The sequence below is a fragment of the Phaseolus vulgaris genome, chromosome 1 (genome assembly GCF_000499845.2).
Source record: "Phaseolus vulgaris cultivar G19833 chromosome 1, P. vulgaris v2.0, whole genome shotgun sequence".
Classification (NCBI taxonomy): Eukaryota; Viridiplantae; Streptophyta; class Magnoliopsida; order Fabales; family Fabaceae; genus Phaseolus; species Phaseolus vulgaris.
Window position 1 is genome coordinate 50,524,484 of NC_023759.2, and position 14,389 is coordinate 50,538,872.

Sequence of the window (14,389 nt, forward strand, 5' to 3'; positions counted from 1 at the left end):
TATTATAATTTTTTTAATTTTTAGCCGGAGTTTGTTTGTGTTATTCGCTATAGATCACTATCAAACTACTCATAACATATATTTTCACACACCACAAACAAAATTAATAGTTTTAGCTTGAGAGGTATTGAAGAACCTATATCAGCTAGAAATTAAAATATTTCATTATTTGTAAATGAATGTAAAACTTATCTTATAAACAAATTTTATGAGATTAAAAATCATTCATCAATTAAAAATTAAAATATTTCATTCTTTATAAAATATTCTTTATAAATGAGTGTAAAGCCGATGAGATTGAGTGTTTTAAGATATCCTTTTCTTATATAGATAGTTGGATAAGGTGGTGTTTTTTTAATAATTGTTGACATAGACTAATCTTAAAGAAGTTGTTTGAAGTGGAAGAAAGGGGTGAACACAGTTGACTTGACCTTGCTAGATTCCTTGTCACAGCACTCTTCTTCTCTCTGTCATAATTGATTTGGTGTTCTTGTTCAAACAATGAATCTGGAGGTACATCAAATTCTCTCACTGTCTCTCTTGCTCTGCTGTCGGTGTTTGTGACCTCCAAATTTCGTTCACAAATTTTGAGCTGAATTTTGCACACCCAAAGTTTTTTTTTTCAGTTTCCCAGAAATTTATTGGTTGCTCAGTTCAAAGTTGTGAGCTTTTGTCCCTTTTGGTTATTATAGTTTGATTCCCTCACAAAGTTATATATACAAACATGATGTGTGCGTTTTGGAGTTGCAGATAGAGACTTGGACAGTTTTGGTTGCTATTCTGTGCATCTTGGTGTTTGTTGTGAAGGAGTTTGTTATGGGGGCCAAGAGTTCAAAAGAAAGTGGTAGGAGGTATGAGTTTGGTGCTTCTTCATCTTCCTGGGATCATATCAATAATAATTATGGTGGATACCCCCCACAATCACCATATCCTTCTTATCAAACACCTCGGCACCAGCATGCATCTGCATCAACTCCATTTTATGATAATGCTCAGCCAAAAAGGAAGCTTGATAGGAAGTATTCAAGGATTGCTGATAATTACCGTTCCTTAGATGAGGTAATTGGATCATTGCATGTAACAGTGCTTTCTGCTTTTCTTATATCTCATCATCATAAAATATAATCAGTATAGTGTAAAATAAGAGTTGAAAGTACTTCTGTGTTATTGTTCATCAGCAATTATTCAATCTCCTTTGATTTGCTTCATGTCATTATCATTCACTCTTGTGTTGTTGGGGGTTACAACTTACAACATTGACTTGAGTTAAATAAGCATACCCCTGTTATGCCAATCTGAACTCGATTTGGCACAGTTCACAGGAAAAATAGAAACTAAGATAAAAGGAAGGAACCCATCTAATTCATCTAGTTCTCCAAAAGGGTGTGTTTTGAATTGTTCTGCCTGAAATCAGGGTTCACTTTTCTGAGTCTTCTGCTATGAGAATGGAAATATTTAAGCTCTTAAGTAGTTTCTTTATCAGTTGGAATTAAACACATTTCAGAATGTTTACAACAATTCACACACCCTAAGTTAGACTCCTTTGAAAGCTCTTAAGTAGTTTTAACAAATAATTATGAGAGCAATCTGATTTAGTGTAATGATAAACAAGAGATCCATCTCTTTGTTACATCCAAGATTTTACTTTTTCCAAGAAAAAAGGCCTCTAGAAAAGAGAGGTACAGAAAAACTTTCAGTATGTGAGTAAACTAATCTAATTGTGCATTGAGGTTGGCTTCAGATATAAGGATGAAGCCAACTGTTAGATGCTTTATGCACTTTTCTTTTCTCAAGTTTCAGTATATTTGTTTAACAATTTCTCTATTGATTGTACAAGTAATCTCATGCAGAATTATAGATATATCAGACTAGCTACTCTTGAAATTGATAGAAGTTCTACAACTACATAGAGAAAATACACAATATTTTTGTCCAATAATGAAGTAATGAATATAGGTTACTGCTGAACTTGCAAATGCTGGGTTGGAATCTTCTAATCTCATTGTTGGCATTGATTTCACAAAGAGCAATGAGTGGACAGGTGTTATCTCTTACTCACAATTTTTTTCTTGAATATTTTGTGAAGAGTTTATAATGCTAAATGGTTATATATGTTACTCTGAAAACCAGGGAAGAGGTCATTCAATCGAAAAAGTTTACATGATATTGGAAGTTGTCAAAACCCGTATGAGCATGCAATTTCAATTATTGGGAAAACTTTATCTGCTTTTGATGAAGATAACTTGATTCCTTGTTTTGGATTTGGAGATGGTAATGTCTGAAAGGAATCTAACTACTTTTCCAATGAAGTTGTTCTGGTGTCCAGATTGCAAACATGATTTGTGGTTCTCCTTTGTCTATTTTCTTTCAGCTTCTACACATGATCAAGATGTATTTAGTTTCTTTTCGGAAGAGAGGTTCTGCAACGGATTCGAGGAAGTTCTGTCACGATACAGAGAAATTACTCCTCACCTCAAACTTGCAGGTATTGCATTTAGATATTATCTTAGAAGTTCTTTAATTAGGTTCATCATCATAACTCACAACATTCATGTGACAGGACCCACTTCATTTGCCCCTATCATTGAAATGGGCATGACTATTGTTGAGCAAAGTGGTGGCCAATATCATGTCTTGCTGATAATTGCAGACGGACAGGTAATTCTCTAGTTCATATCTATGTAACACAAACACTGACATAGAATACAACACGGACACATATAGGGAGATACGTATAATTTTTAAAATGTAGGACATGCGGACACAAATCTATATATTATATAAATTGACAATAAAGATTTATGTGCATAAATATGTTTCAATTTTGTTTTTTAGTAGAAAGATGTTTCTCATGACTGATTCAAAATGATTTGTTCCTTATTTTTACAATCATAATAAAAATTTATACAATAATTTTGAGTTTTTAAAAAATTAATGTGTTTCTCATTTTAAAATTGTGTTAGAATCGTGCTAGAATTGTCAAAATTCAACAAATATTATTTGAATTGGATACTTCACCGATACGTGTCCTACAATTGTCATACCAATATCGGTGTTTGATACAGACACACCATTTAAAAGGAGTGTCTGAGTCTCATAAGTTCATATTCTCACTATTGAGCTGAATTTAAGTACTTTTCTGTATCAGTCGTCTTAAGTTTCATATCATATATGAAGTTGTGGTTGTGCTCAGTTATAGGGCTTCAAAAACTGATGCTCGGTATTTATCACAGGTGACTAGAAGCGTAGACACACAACATGGCAACTTAAGTCCACAAGAGAGGAACACAATTGATGCAATAGTTAAAGCAAGGTAAAATTTTTGTTTTCTGGCTTGCAGAGTACAATTCTGCATTCTTAAATTCTCTTAAATTGCAGTGAGTATCCACTTTCAATAGTTTTGGTGGGAGTTGGAGATGGACCATGGGATATGATGAGGGAATTTGATGATAACATCCCTTCTCGAGCATTTGACAATTTTCAGGTTTGGTGTAATTCACTTGTCATTGTTTAACTTTTCATGTTCAAATCTTTCTGTCATACTGAAATGTGATATTTTATTCGGGTGAATGTAGTTTGTGAATTTTACGGAAATAATGACAAAGAATGTAGATTCAACTAGAAAAGAGACAGATTTTGCCCTTTCAGCTTTGATGGAGATACCTTCTCAGTATAAGGCAACCATAGAGCATGGCATATTGGGGTACAATCTTAATATCATTTCATTTCATTAAAAATGGTATTTGTAGCACACACGGACACTGATACGACACAAACACATAAATATATATAATCTCTAAAATCTAGGACATAGGGACACAGATTTATATATTATATAATTATGAATTATATAAATTGACAATAAAGATTTATGTGTACAAGTATGTTTCAATTTTTTTATAGCAAAAAATGTTTCTCATGACTGGTTCAAAAGAATTTGTTTCTTATTTTTGTAATTATAATAAAATTTTATATAAAAGTTTGAGTTTTTAGAAAATTAATGTATTTTTCCTTTTTAAAATTGTGTTAAAATCGTGCTAAAATTGTCAGAATTGCAACAAATATTTTTTTAATTGGACACTTCACCAATACGTGTCCTACGTACGAGTGTCGGTGTCCGATATGTGTGTTCGACATAAACACACCATTTAAGAGACGTGTCCAAGTCTCATAGATATGTAGCCTCTTAAGCTGGGTTTTTCTAGTCTATAATCATAACTAAACTTGAAAATTACATGTCTTCATTGATACAAATAGTGGAAGGAGGGGACATTCACCAGATAGGGTTGCTCTACCCCCACCTCTTTATGGTAGAACTTCTTCCAACATCAACACAAAATCAACAAGGTCCAACAGTTTTCAGCAGAGGCCACCTACACGTACCAGCTATGACAACAGTGTTCACACAGAAGCATCTGCAAGTTCTTTATATGATAACAAGGTCTTAAGTCGATGCTAAACGTCTTTCCTATTAAAATAAGATATACTTTATCTTTCCACTCTTAATGCCACATCATACACTATTAGAAAATTATTAAATAGAAATCAATTTTAAAGACAAAAAATAATTAGTTGTTATATTGACTAGATTAAATACTATTTCAGAGACTAAAAATTATTGATTTCTAAATTAGTTTTGATTGTTGATAAATAGTTTCTAAATTGGTATCTAATTAGCTACCAAGTTTAAACTACCCATTATTTAAATTCTAAATTTGGTAGCAAAAACTTTAGTAGCTAATTAGATACCAATTTAGAAACTATTTATCAATAATAGACACATTTTTTTGAGTTTCCAAAATAGTATCTAATTTAGTCAATATAGTAATTAACTATTTTTTGTTTTTAAAATTTGTTTTTATTTAATGATTTTCTTGTAGTGATAATGATAAATTTTCATTTCTGTATCCCTTTAAATAGTGGTTTACATAATAACATGGCTTGGTTTACTGAAGGTTTGCCCGATTTGTCTGACCAATTCGAAGGATATGGCCTTTGGGTGTGGGCATCAGGTGACCAATTAAGTTACATGCTGCTGCTAATTATTAATCTTGATTCTTGAATTGAAGTTTTTTTCCTTCTCCAACGCATTTACTGTTGTTGCAGACTTGTTGTGAGTGTGGAGAAGACCTCCAATACTGCCCCATTTGCCGGAGAACGATCCACACTAGAATAAAGCTTTACTAGTTAGCTTTGCTCTAGAAGTGCTCTCAGTGGAAATATAGCTCCTTTCAAGAATAAGGTTGGTCATAAAAGTTGCATGAAGTTAGAAGGTTACAAAGTGAATGTTCCATTAACATGCATTTGACTTGATTCATAAACAGGGCTGCAAAAAGAATGTGCAGAGTTGGTGTGGTTCTTTTCACGGATGGTCGAAACTTGTATGCCCAGCTAGGATCAACAAGTGTTGTTTACATAAAGAATTGGCCTTCCCCGTTGGTGGTTGTATATATGAAGTTCGTGTGTGTGAAGGCCTCATGTATTTAAATAAAGCTACTTGTTTATAGAATACTTGCCTTGTTGGAAAGAGTACGTATCATACAAATACTTGTTATTTCTTTATGGAAGAGGAAGCAAATTTAAATGTGTTCGGATAAGCTTTAAATTGTTTACATAAATTGTTATTTAATTAAGCTTAAAATTCAATTAAAATTCAATTCTTAACATGATATTAAAACTATTTGATGTTTGAGTTTATTAGACCGTGTGTCCCATTAACCATAACTGTTATCAGACTACTCATAACATATATTTTCACAAACAAGTTTGTAATTTTATTTTTTATAAGTGAATTCAAACATCGTCTTATAAATCAATTTTATAAAATTTGAATTTTATAAGATTATATTTGACTGAAAATTTAAGTCTTAATAGAAAGAAACCAAGATCAACTTATGCTTTTATTGTACAATCCCCAAATCACACACACAATTACTTCTCATAACGTCAGTTCAAATAATCTGTAAATGAATTCTTCCATTTTCAGTGTAAAGGAACTATTATCCGTTTATGAGAGTAAAATACATTAAATTAGCTCAATTAACCTATTTTCTACTGTAGTAAATATTTTCAATAATTAACATACACATTAGATAACAAATTAGACTGCAGGCTCCTTCCTTCTGGTTCTTGAAGGAACTTCTTATCTTCTATATAAGTCTGTATTTCCGTAATCGTCTTCGTCAATTCTGGTATATTCCGTGATTTCAAATCAACTAAAAAGTTCTCAGAGACGACGTTCAGCATCTTTAAGAATTGAGATTTATATCTTCTAAAGAGAGCGAATCCAGCCATCTGAGAGAGTAGAATTTGTTAACCTTAACAGATTTATACAAAAAAAAGTACCTCAAAATTCTAGATTGCTTACTTGCAAGAATGCATTGAGTGCAACAGCTGTGTATTGATTTGCTGGGAGTGCGTTCAAGAACCTTGCGAGCCACGCCCAACCTTCTTGCAAGCCGTGGTAATTTTGAACGTTTGTAGTTTCAGTCTGTTGAAACAAACAAGCACGGTCAAGTTCTCAGTGAAATCTGGTCAATGTAAATCTCTCAAAATTTGATATTCGTGACAGACCTGAACCAGTGCACCATACACCTTCATGTATGATTCTAACCGCTTTAAATAATCTTCTGTACTTTCCACCTTTCCATCGGCTTCTCGATAACCAATACTTCTGAAGTATGACTCCTTCGATTGGAAGACAGACTGACCACAGCAAAATTATTAATACAGATTCAACCCCAACTTTTGTAGATTATATTTGAAGAATACATGTGATCATTTATTAGAATAAATAATTAACCTCCATCAATGATTAATGCAATAAATTTAGTTGAAATATTTGAGGCAGTGAAGAATAAGGACAAGTACGAACTAAAAGAGATTTTTTATATATCTATATCCGACATTGCAAAATTATCGTTTCTGCCTGAACTAAATAATCGTTCTTTATGGAATGTCAACACTGTAGCAGTTACAGTTAATGCATAACCGTGTTGCTTATCTCAGAAAAATGGGGCCAGACCTGTTATTAAGATAAAATGTGATATAAAAAAGGACCAATAAATTAATTTTATGTAGAAAAAGATTTCCCCACCTTCAATATGACTTAAAGACAATTCAAGTTTACAAAATTCACTGCTTCCTCAAAACCACACAACCATATATACAATATCTACAACACGAAGGTACCTTCTTGTAAAGCAGGTGCTTTGGAACGGTATACAGGCAAGCCATGTGAAGCTCAGCAAGCAAAATATCCATTGCGGGTGAGATCTGCCTTGCAAATGATAAATCAATGAAAACTGAACAAACAACTGTTTTAAAAAAAATATCCATTCACTCTATGCTTCTCTGGATGCTAGGGATTGAACATGTTGTACCTGAGATGTAACAAGAACGATGACATAGGCACTTGCAAAGGGAGCATTGCCGGGGTTTTCACAGTACGAAACAACCTGTGAAGTATGACATCAGTTGGCAATTAACTTCGTCTACTAACATCCACAGATAGGTAATCAAATTCCCATTTTTAGCAAGATTTTGTACCTCATTTCGAGCATTTTAATGCCAAATTACATGGATTTTAGCCACATTATTTGATCATCATGTGGTTATGATCACGTGTCAAAAGAAAGGTCTTCACGTGGCTTACATCTAGGCTATACAAAGGTTCACTAATGGAGGCACGTATGAGGAGAGAAGATTGCATGTTTAATTCTATGAAAGGGGAGAGAGGGAGATCAAGAATGACAACAAGGAAGTTAAGAGGAACATCATGGTAAATAATATCTCTAAAAATTTGGTCTAACTGAGCCAAATAGCATCATGCAGTCAACCTCACCAAGCAGGATAAGCTTGTTTGCTTTAGTTGAACACTATTTTGCCTAATATCAAATTTTAGAAAATATAAAATCAATGAAGTAGGCATTTTTCTTGAATTAATTTACTCGTATATTATTACAAAACCATTCTCAATGCTGGAAATTATATACCAAAGAAAGGCATTAAAATATAACTCTCTTTTATAAGGATTCAAAGCAAAAAGGAGGATAATCATAACTTATCGGTAGTATTTTAACTGTCAATTGACATCTACAACAAATCACTGAACCCAGTTTAATATTAAGGCTTAACTTAATTATGTTTGTAGTTCTTGAAATTTAGGATAATTCTGATTTTGGTCCCGTTTTATCCCTTAAAATGGAAAGAAAATTATGATTTTAGTCCCTAAACACAATATTTGAAGGACCAAAAAGAATTTTTAAAACTGTTTTAGTCCCTCAAATTTAGGATTTAGGGACTAAAACCGTATTTTACTAAATTTGAGAGACCAAAAATGATTTACCACAAATTTTAAGGAGTAAAAACATATTTAATCTATTGTTACTGCCAGGCTGTGTTTTAGTAAAACAGAAAGAAAGAAACAGTAACGGTCAAAGATATGAAATTACCTTTTTAGCAAATATCTCAATGCTGATTGATTGAGGATATCGAGGATCATTCAAAAGTTTAATGAGTTCGGTGGCTTTTGACCTACAGCATGTTTGAAAGAGTAAACAGAAATGTATTACTAATACTGTGTTCAAGGATAGGGACTGCCTTTATTGCAAATAAAATCCTTGGGCAGTCTCCGTTTCTAAAAGTATTCTTGTTACTTTTAGGCACAGGTTGAAACATTTCTTGAACAGTTTTGCAACAGAAACAGATAGAACATAAAATTTTGCCCATTAAAAAGAATCGAAAGTACAAGGAACAATAAAAAGTTAATAGATAAAAGTATGCATTAGCAAAATTAAATATTCACTTTACCTGACATTGTCTCTTACACCCCTTATTTGCCTTATATTCCGGGAAATATTACCCTCATGACGGGTGTAATCCTGAACAAATGTTGACACAAACAAGTCACATGTCACAATCACAGTATGCTAGCTAGACAATAAAGTGAGATAGACAAGCAATTTTCTTGTGCTGCAGAAATTTCAAGCCTCAAATATGAAGGTGCATATAAAAGTCATTAAAAATGTACATTATACTAGAATAACATTGAATTAAAAAATATGACAAAAACAATCTACAAAAGTTTGTATTGCTTATTGCCTGTAGGTTAGAAAACCTTGAGGTAAATATCCCCAACATCTAATTTCAAGAATACCTCATTAGAACTTGATCTTATCACTTGGTTTTTGTCACATAGCTCTTTCAATTTCTGCAGTCTCCCCTGTTCTAGATTCAAAGCACTTGCTGCAACTCGATACATATTACCTGAAGATTGTGTATGCCAATGATTTCTTGGATGATAAAACATGTAAAAACTAACAATACATAGATGATAGATCTAAACATTCAAGCAGAGAATCCAGTTGGGGACAAGTTGAAGTGCTTGTCTCTCCCCCTACCCCCCTTCTCCAAGCAATCCAACATTTAGATATCAGTACACAAAAATTATTCTTTAGTTCATATTTAGTTTCATTAAGTATTTTAAACCCTGCAGTTTTGATACAATAAAAACAATAATCACGTGAACCTTTTGATTTACGAAAGAAAAATTAGTCATTGAATTGCATGTATATCTTATATAGAAAATTAATAATGAGACCGTGCATAAAGTTATCTCTTGCAGTTCAACACATCAATATTTTTATTTTCCATAGCAAAGCATCAAACCAAGAACAAAAGACGCTAAAGGTTTAAAAAGTAGGATGGGGGAGTGTATGAAAGGAAACTTTTGCAATTAACAATGTGGTAACTGAAGATTAAATAGAATATTCAAATGTCTTAAATCACACCAAATTATGCGCGTAGCCTCGCCAAATGATGTTGATATGACAGAAGAAAACTAATTTCTTTAGAATAGAAATATGGCAAGAAAAGAAAATTTCCAACCAAGTGATAGACTAATGGTCTGAAAAAAGGTATAATCAATATAATAGAAGGTAAAAAAAGAAACTAATACCATATTCCTTGGTTTCAGCATTTGGTAGGCTTGAAGTAGTATCTGTTGGATGCCCGGCAGCTTGTCGGGTTCCTCCAGAAGTAACCCTTTTGGAAATTTCATTTGCTTCCTTAACCGCTCTTTTTTCAGCTTCTGCCACTGCTGCTCTTTTTTCAGCTTCCATTGCTGCCTGATTTCTGGCTTCCATTGCTGCTTTTCTCTCAGCTTCTCGTTTTGCATCCTCAGCAGCTCTAAGTTTGGCCTGCACCCACAAAATTTGAAAATAATGAATGAAAGGGCATTTGGGCCAAAGTTTCTACTTTCTATAAGGAAAATTAAGAAAAAAGGTTGTAAAGATGTGCTAACTAACCTCATCAAGCCTTTTCAGCTTCATGTCAAATGAAATTTAAAATCATACATGCATAACAATTTGACAAATAACTAGCACAATCAACTAAAATATAAAGATTCTGGTACCTCTGCTTCAGCTTTAGCCTTTTCTTGCTGCAGCTTTTCAAAAGCAACTTTTCTCTTGGCCTCTTCATAAGCTGCATCACTTCTTATTTTCCTTTCTTCTATTTGTGATCTGAGTTCACGATCCCGTTGAACAGCTGTCAAGTGATTATCAAGTGCTTCTGCACTAAAAGAAATTGGAGAGTGAACAACATGATACTGTTTCTGGTACTGAATTACAGAACGACAATGTTACAAATGAATATTCAGTTTCTAACATGTCTCAGCTTCATACAGGTCCTAATGTTGTGTCTTCTCAAGAAATTGTAACAAGTAGGCCTTCTATGACAACAAGAGCTAAGGCTGATATATTCAAGCCTATAAAACCTATGCTGCTGCCATCAATACATAATATGATCATAGAATTGAATCTACCGCAGGAAAAGAGGCTTTAAATAAACCTGAGTGGTTTAAAGCCATACAAATAGAGAATAATACTCTTATGTCTAACAACACAAGGACTTTTGTAGATTTACCTCCAGAAATGCAAATAAAATTTTAAATCTAAGTACAATGCAGATGGAAATTTTCAAAGGCACAAGGCTATATTAGTAGCATAAGGCTTTCATCAAACAAAAGAATTTGACTTATCTAAAACATTCAGTCATGTTATCAAACCAGCAACTGTTCGTGTTGTTCTTTCTCTTGCAATCTCTTCCAATTGGCCCATTCATCAAGTTGACATCAATAATGCTTTTTTACACGGTGATTTAGAAGAAACAGTATCCATGCTACAGCCACCAGGCTTCACTTCAAGTGATAAAGGAAAAGTATGCAGATTAAATAAAGCTACCTACGGTCTAAAGCAAGCCCCTAGGTCTTGTTCCTATAAACAAAGTCAGACTCTTTATCAAATGGGTTTTCACTCGGCTAAAAGTGATACATCTTTATTTATAAGGTTGACCAAATCTTCTACAATTCTGATCCTTATCCACGTCGATTACATTATTATTATTGGCAGCTCTAAGTTGGAAATTTGTGTCATCATCTCTCCTTTACACAGGCTGTTTTCTTTAAAGGATGTCATTTATATTACTTCACTTTGAATTAGATCTTCACTTTGTTCAGAACACATTAGAAAGACAATTCATTAAAGTCTGCCAAAATGTAGAAGAAAGAAAGAATCATAATGCCTAGAAAGAAGAGATGAGTGGGGAGATATTGAAATCTTACATCCGACGCTGATATTGAGTGTCAAACTTCTTATCCAATTCCTGCCTTGTTTCTCTATATTTCTCAACTCGAAGGAGGGAAGAAGCAGAATTCTGAGTTTCATTCACCAAAGCTGTCTCCAATGCCGAAATCTTATTCCTAATTTCATCCTGTCAACCACAGAATAAAACAAACCATGAGTTTGATTCGCAATTTAACAGAAGTTATACAGTAATCCACCAGACAAATTATTCAACTTTCAACTGATCAGTCAAACAGGTAACAAATGCACTGACATCAATCAACACCATACCTCACCTTAACCCTAAGCTGGTGTTCCTGCGCCAACTCAAACAAGGAACCTTCTACCTCTCCCAATTCATCCATCAAGCAAGGTCGCACTTCAAAACCAGAAACAACGTCTGAATCGTCATCACTGTCACTGAGACACCAAAGGAAATGCAAACATTACTCTCAAAACACCCAATATAAAGACAACCCCAATTTTTCTAAAAATTTAAAAGATCCATATTGACATTTCCATTATTCAACAGACATAACTTATGCACGGTTCCCTAGGTACTTTTGCATTGTTCTCTGATCAGAATTATAGTTTCTCCTCTATAACCTGGATAATCCCTAATGTAAATCTTTATTACGCAAATTACCGAGGTGAAGGCCCAATTCTAATCTGATAACAAAAGAACCAGCACTTACATAACTGCAGCTAAGTTTTTCCCCTATTCAAAATATTTGAATAAACAAACATAGGGTTCAAGAAATACGCACCTCAGATAAAGTTCATCACAAGTGAACCGTTTGGCGCTGCCAGCTACTACCAATGCTTTGTCTACATGATCATCATCCTCGCTCTCTGAGTCCTCCATCTCATACTCATCGGCTCGCAATACGAAACCTCTACCCTTCTCGAGTTCTCTCCCACTGGACACGCCTCAACCGTCAACACAGTTCAAATTGGCATCAACCACGACAAAAAGTTGAAAGAGAGAAAAGAAGTACCGAGATCTGGTTTTTTCGAAAGGTATAGAACGCTCGGTGGAAGACGTAGAATTAGCGAGCCTCGTCTCCAAATCGTTGAGTTCCGAAACAAGATCGTCAAAGCTCCAATCAGGTTCCGGCTCGGCGGCAACGCCATCCACTCTTTGCGAACAATTACGAATATTCAATTTCACAGCTCCCCTACAAATGCCATACCAAATTGAAATTCATTTCTCTGGATACGAAACAAAACCACTGAATTTGAAATTGCAAAATCACTGAAAAGAAAACAGAATCTACATTGCTCGTTCGGTACTTGAAACGACGACGAGCGTTCAGCGGCGACACCGTTAGGGGTTTGGGAAGCTACACCGGCGACTGAACAACGTAGACGACACCGTTTTCAAATTTTGGGAGTAGAGTTTAGCCGCGATTAGGGCTTGAAAATATTATATTTGAAATCTTAAAATATGGAAGGTACTTAAAATAATTTATCAGTATTTGGATCGAATTTTAAAAATACACGAAATACAAATTAAAATTTTAAAAATCGAACTAAAATCAAATAAGAGAGGTTAATTTAGTTTGAATTTAATTAATACAAAATGATATTTAAAAAATTCGTACGCGGTTTTATTTTGTCATTGAAAAGGTTAAATAACATTTTTTAACTGTAACTACCTTTCTAAATAGTAACAAAAAATAAAATATATGTAATTATATTCAAATGTAATAATTAATTATAAATAAATAAATCATTAGTTTTATTCAAGTTATTGAATTTATAGATTATAAATTCAATACTCAAATCAATAATTATTAAATTAACTTATGTTAATAAATTAAAATCATAACAAGAAATTTGGTTTAACTATGAATAAAATTTTATGTTAAAAAAATTATATATATATTGAACTAATGTGATATTAATTTGATTTGGAAAGAAATATGCAAAAATGTTTGTCTTAAACATGTTTATGGGTATAGGAAGTTTTATATTAACCATCAAGCTTTAACACAATAATTAGTTTATTGAGGAAGAATAGAGACTCATGACAAAAATTGCATTAATAGTGGTGTTGTATTTTGTATATCACTCAAATTTTTTTTATTTAATGTAAGACTTTCAAATTATATTTACAAAGTCATGTAAATATGCACAATAACTTCATTACAAAATAGTAAAAAAAATATTTATAAAAGTGACTACTATAAGTTGACATTCTTTGTTTTTTTTAGTTGTTACTAGTGTTTTGTAATATGGATACTACAACAATAAAATCTTTCACACACCCATCAATAACAAAATTAAAAATGTTTAATAACACTTTTGTTCCTAAAAAACTATCCAAAAATTAATTTAGTCTCTTAATGGATGGGTTTGCAAAATCAGTATAATTCGTCTAATGGATGTGCAAGTATGAGTTTACTCATTAGATCAATTTGTCATTGTGATTTTTTTAATATTGAGAACAGAAACTCGAGAACACTCACCGTAAAATTAAGAGATTAAATCGATTTTTTATTAGTTGTATTAGTAATAAAATTAGTATTAAGTGAATTTTAAAAAATAGAAAGAGAATAGAAGTTGTGATCAATATGCACAACTTAAATAAAATAACAATATAAAATGTATAGAAAACAAAAGTTATTGCAAACATAACTTAATGAAAATAAAATAAAAATCAAATTCATTATAGATAATCACAACTTATACATAATAGGAAAAGAAAGTTCAACTCTTTGCTTGTAAAATGGTACTTCTCTTAAATATAAAGGAACGTTTTA

General features: G+C 32.8%; 2 protein-coding genes across 7 annotated transcripts; one reads left to right on the forward strand and one right to left on the reverse strand.

Moving 5' to 3' along the window:
* Positions 1-333: 333 nt before the first annotated feature.
* LOC137815195 (E3 ubiquitin-protein ligase RGLG5-like) lies at positions 334-5,590 on the forward strand. 6 transcript variants are annotated; one of them, XM_068618272.1, is made up of 13 exons: positions 334-513; positions 751-1,059; positions 1,957-2,041; positions 2,131-2,271; positions 2,372-2,485; positions 2,561-2,658; positions 3,234-3,313; positions 3,379-3,484; positions 3,576-3,703; positions 4,258-4,441; positions 4,956-5,012; positions 5,107-5,242; positions 5,325-5,590. In XM_068618272.1, exons 1-12 carry the CDS (start codon positions 502-504, stop codon positions 5,185-5,187), a joined length of 1,395 nt encoding a protein of 464 aa, XP_068474373.1. In that variant the 5' UTR covers positions 334-501; the 3' UTR covers positions 5,188-5,242; positions 5,325-5,590. The 6 variants fall into 6 exon arrangements, with proteins under 6 accessions (XP_068474373.1, XP_068474378.1, XP_068474372.1 ...); XM_068618274.1 differs by having other exon boundaries at positions 409-662; XM_068618276.1 differs by having other exon boundaries at positions 473-659.
* Positions 5,591-5,871: 281 nt separating this feature from the next.
* On the reverse strand, positions 5,872-13,089 carry LOC137815197 (mRNA export factor GLE1). Its single transcript, XM_068618278.1, has 15 exons — positions 12,902-13,089; positions 12,623-12,802; positions 12,392-12,544; positions 11,921-12,044; positions 11,624-11,772; positions 10,415-10,577; positions 9,959-10,199; positions 9,158-9,267; positions 8,812-8,882; positions 8,454-8,535; positions 7,383-7,457; positions 7,192-7,275; positions 6,574-6,705; positions 6,368-6,490; positions 5,872-6,294 (listed from the first exon to the last, which is right to left on the reverse strand). Coding segments are annotated over exons 1-15 (1,914 nt in total). The 5' UTR covers positions 12,904-13,089; the 3' UTR covers positions 5,872-6,069.
* Positions 13,090-14,389: the final 1,300 nt, after the last annotated feature.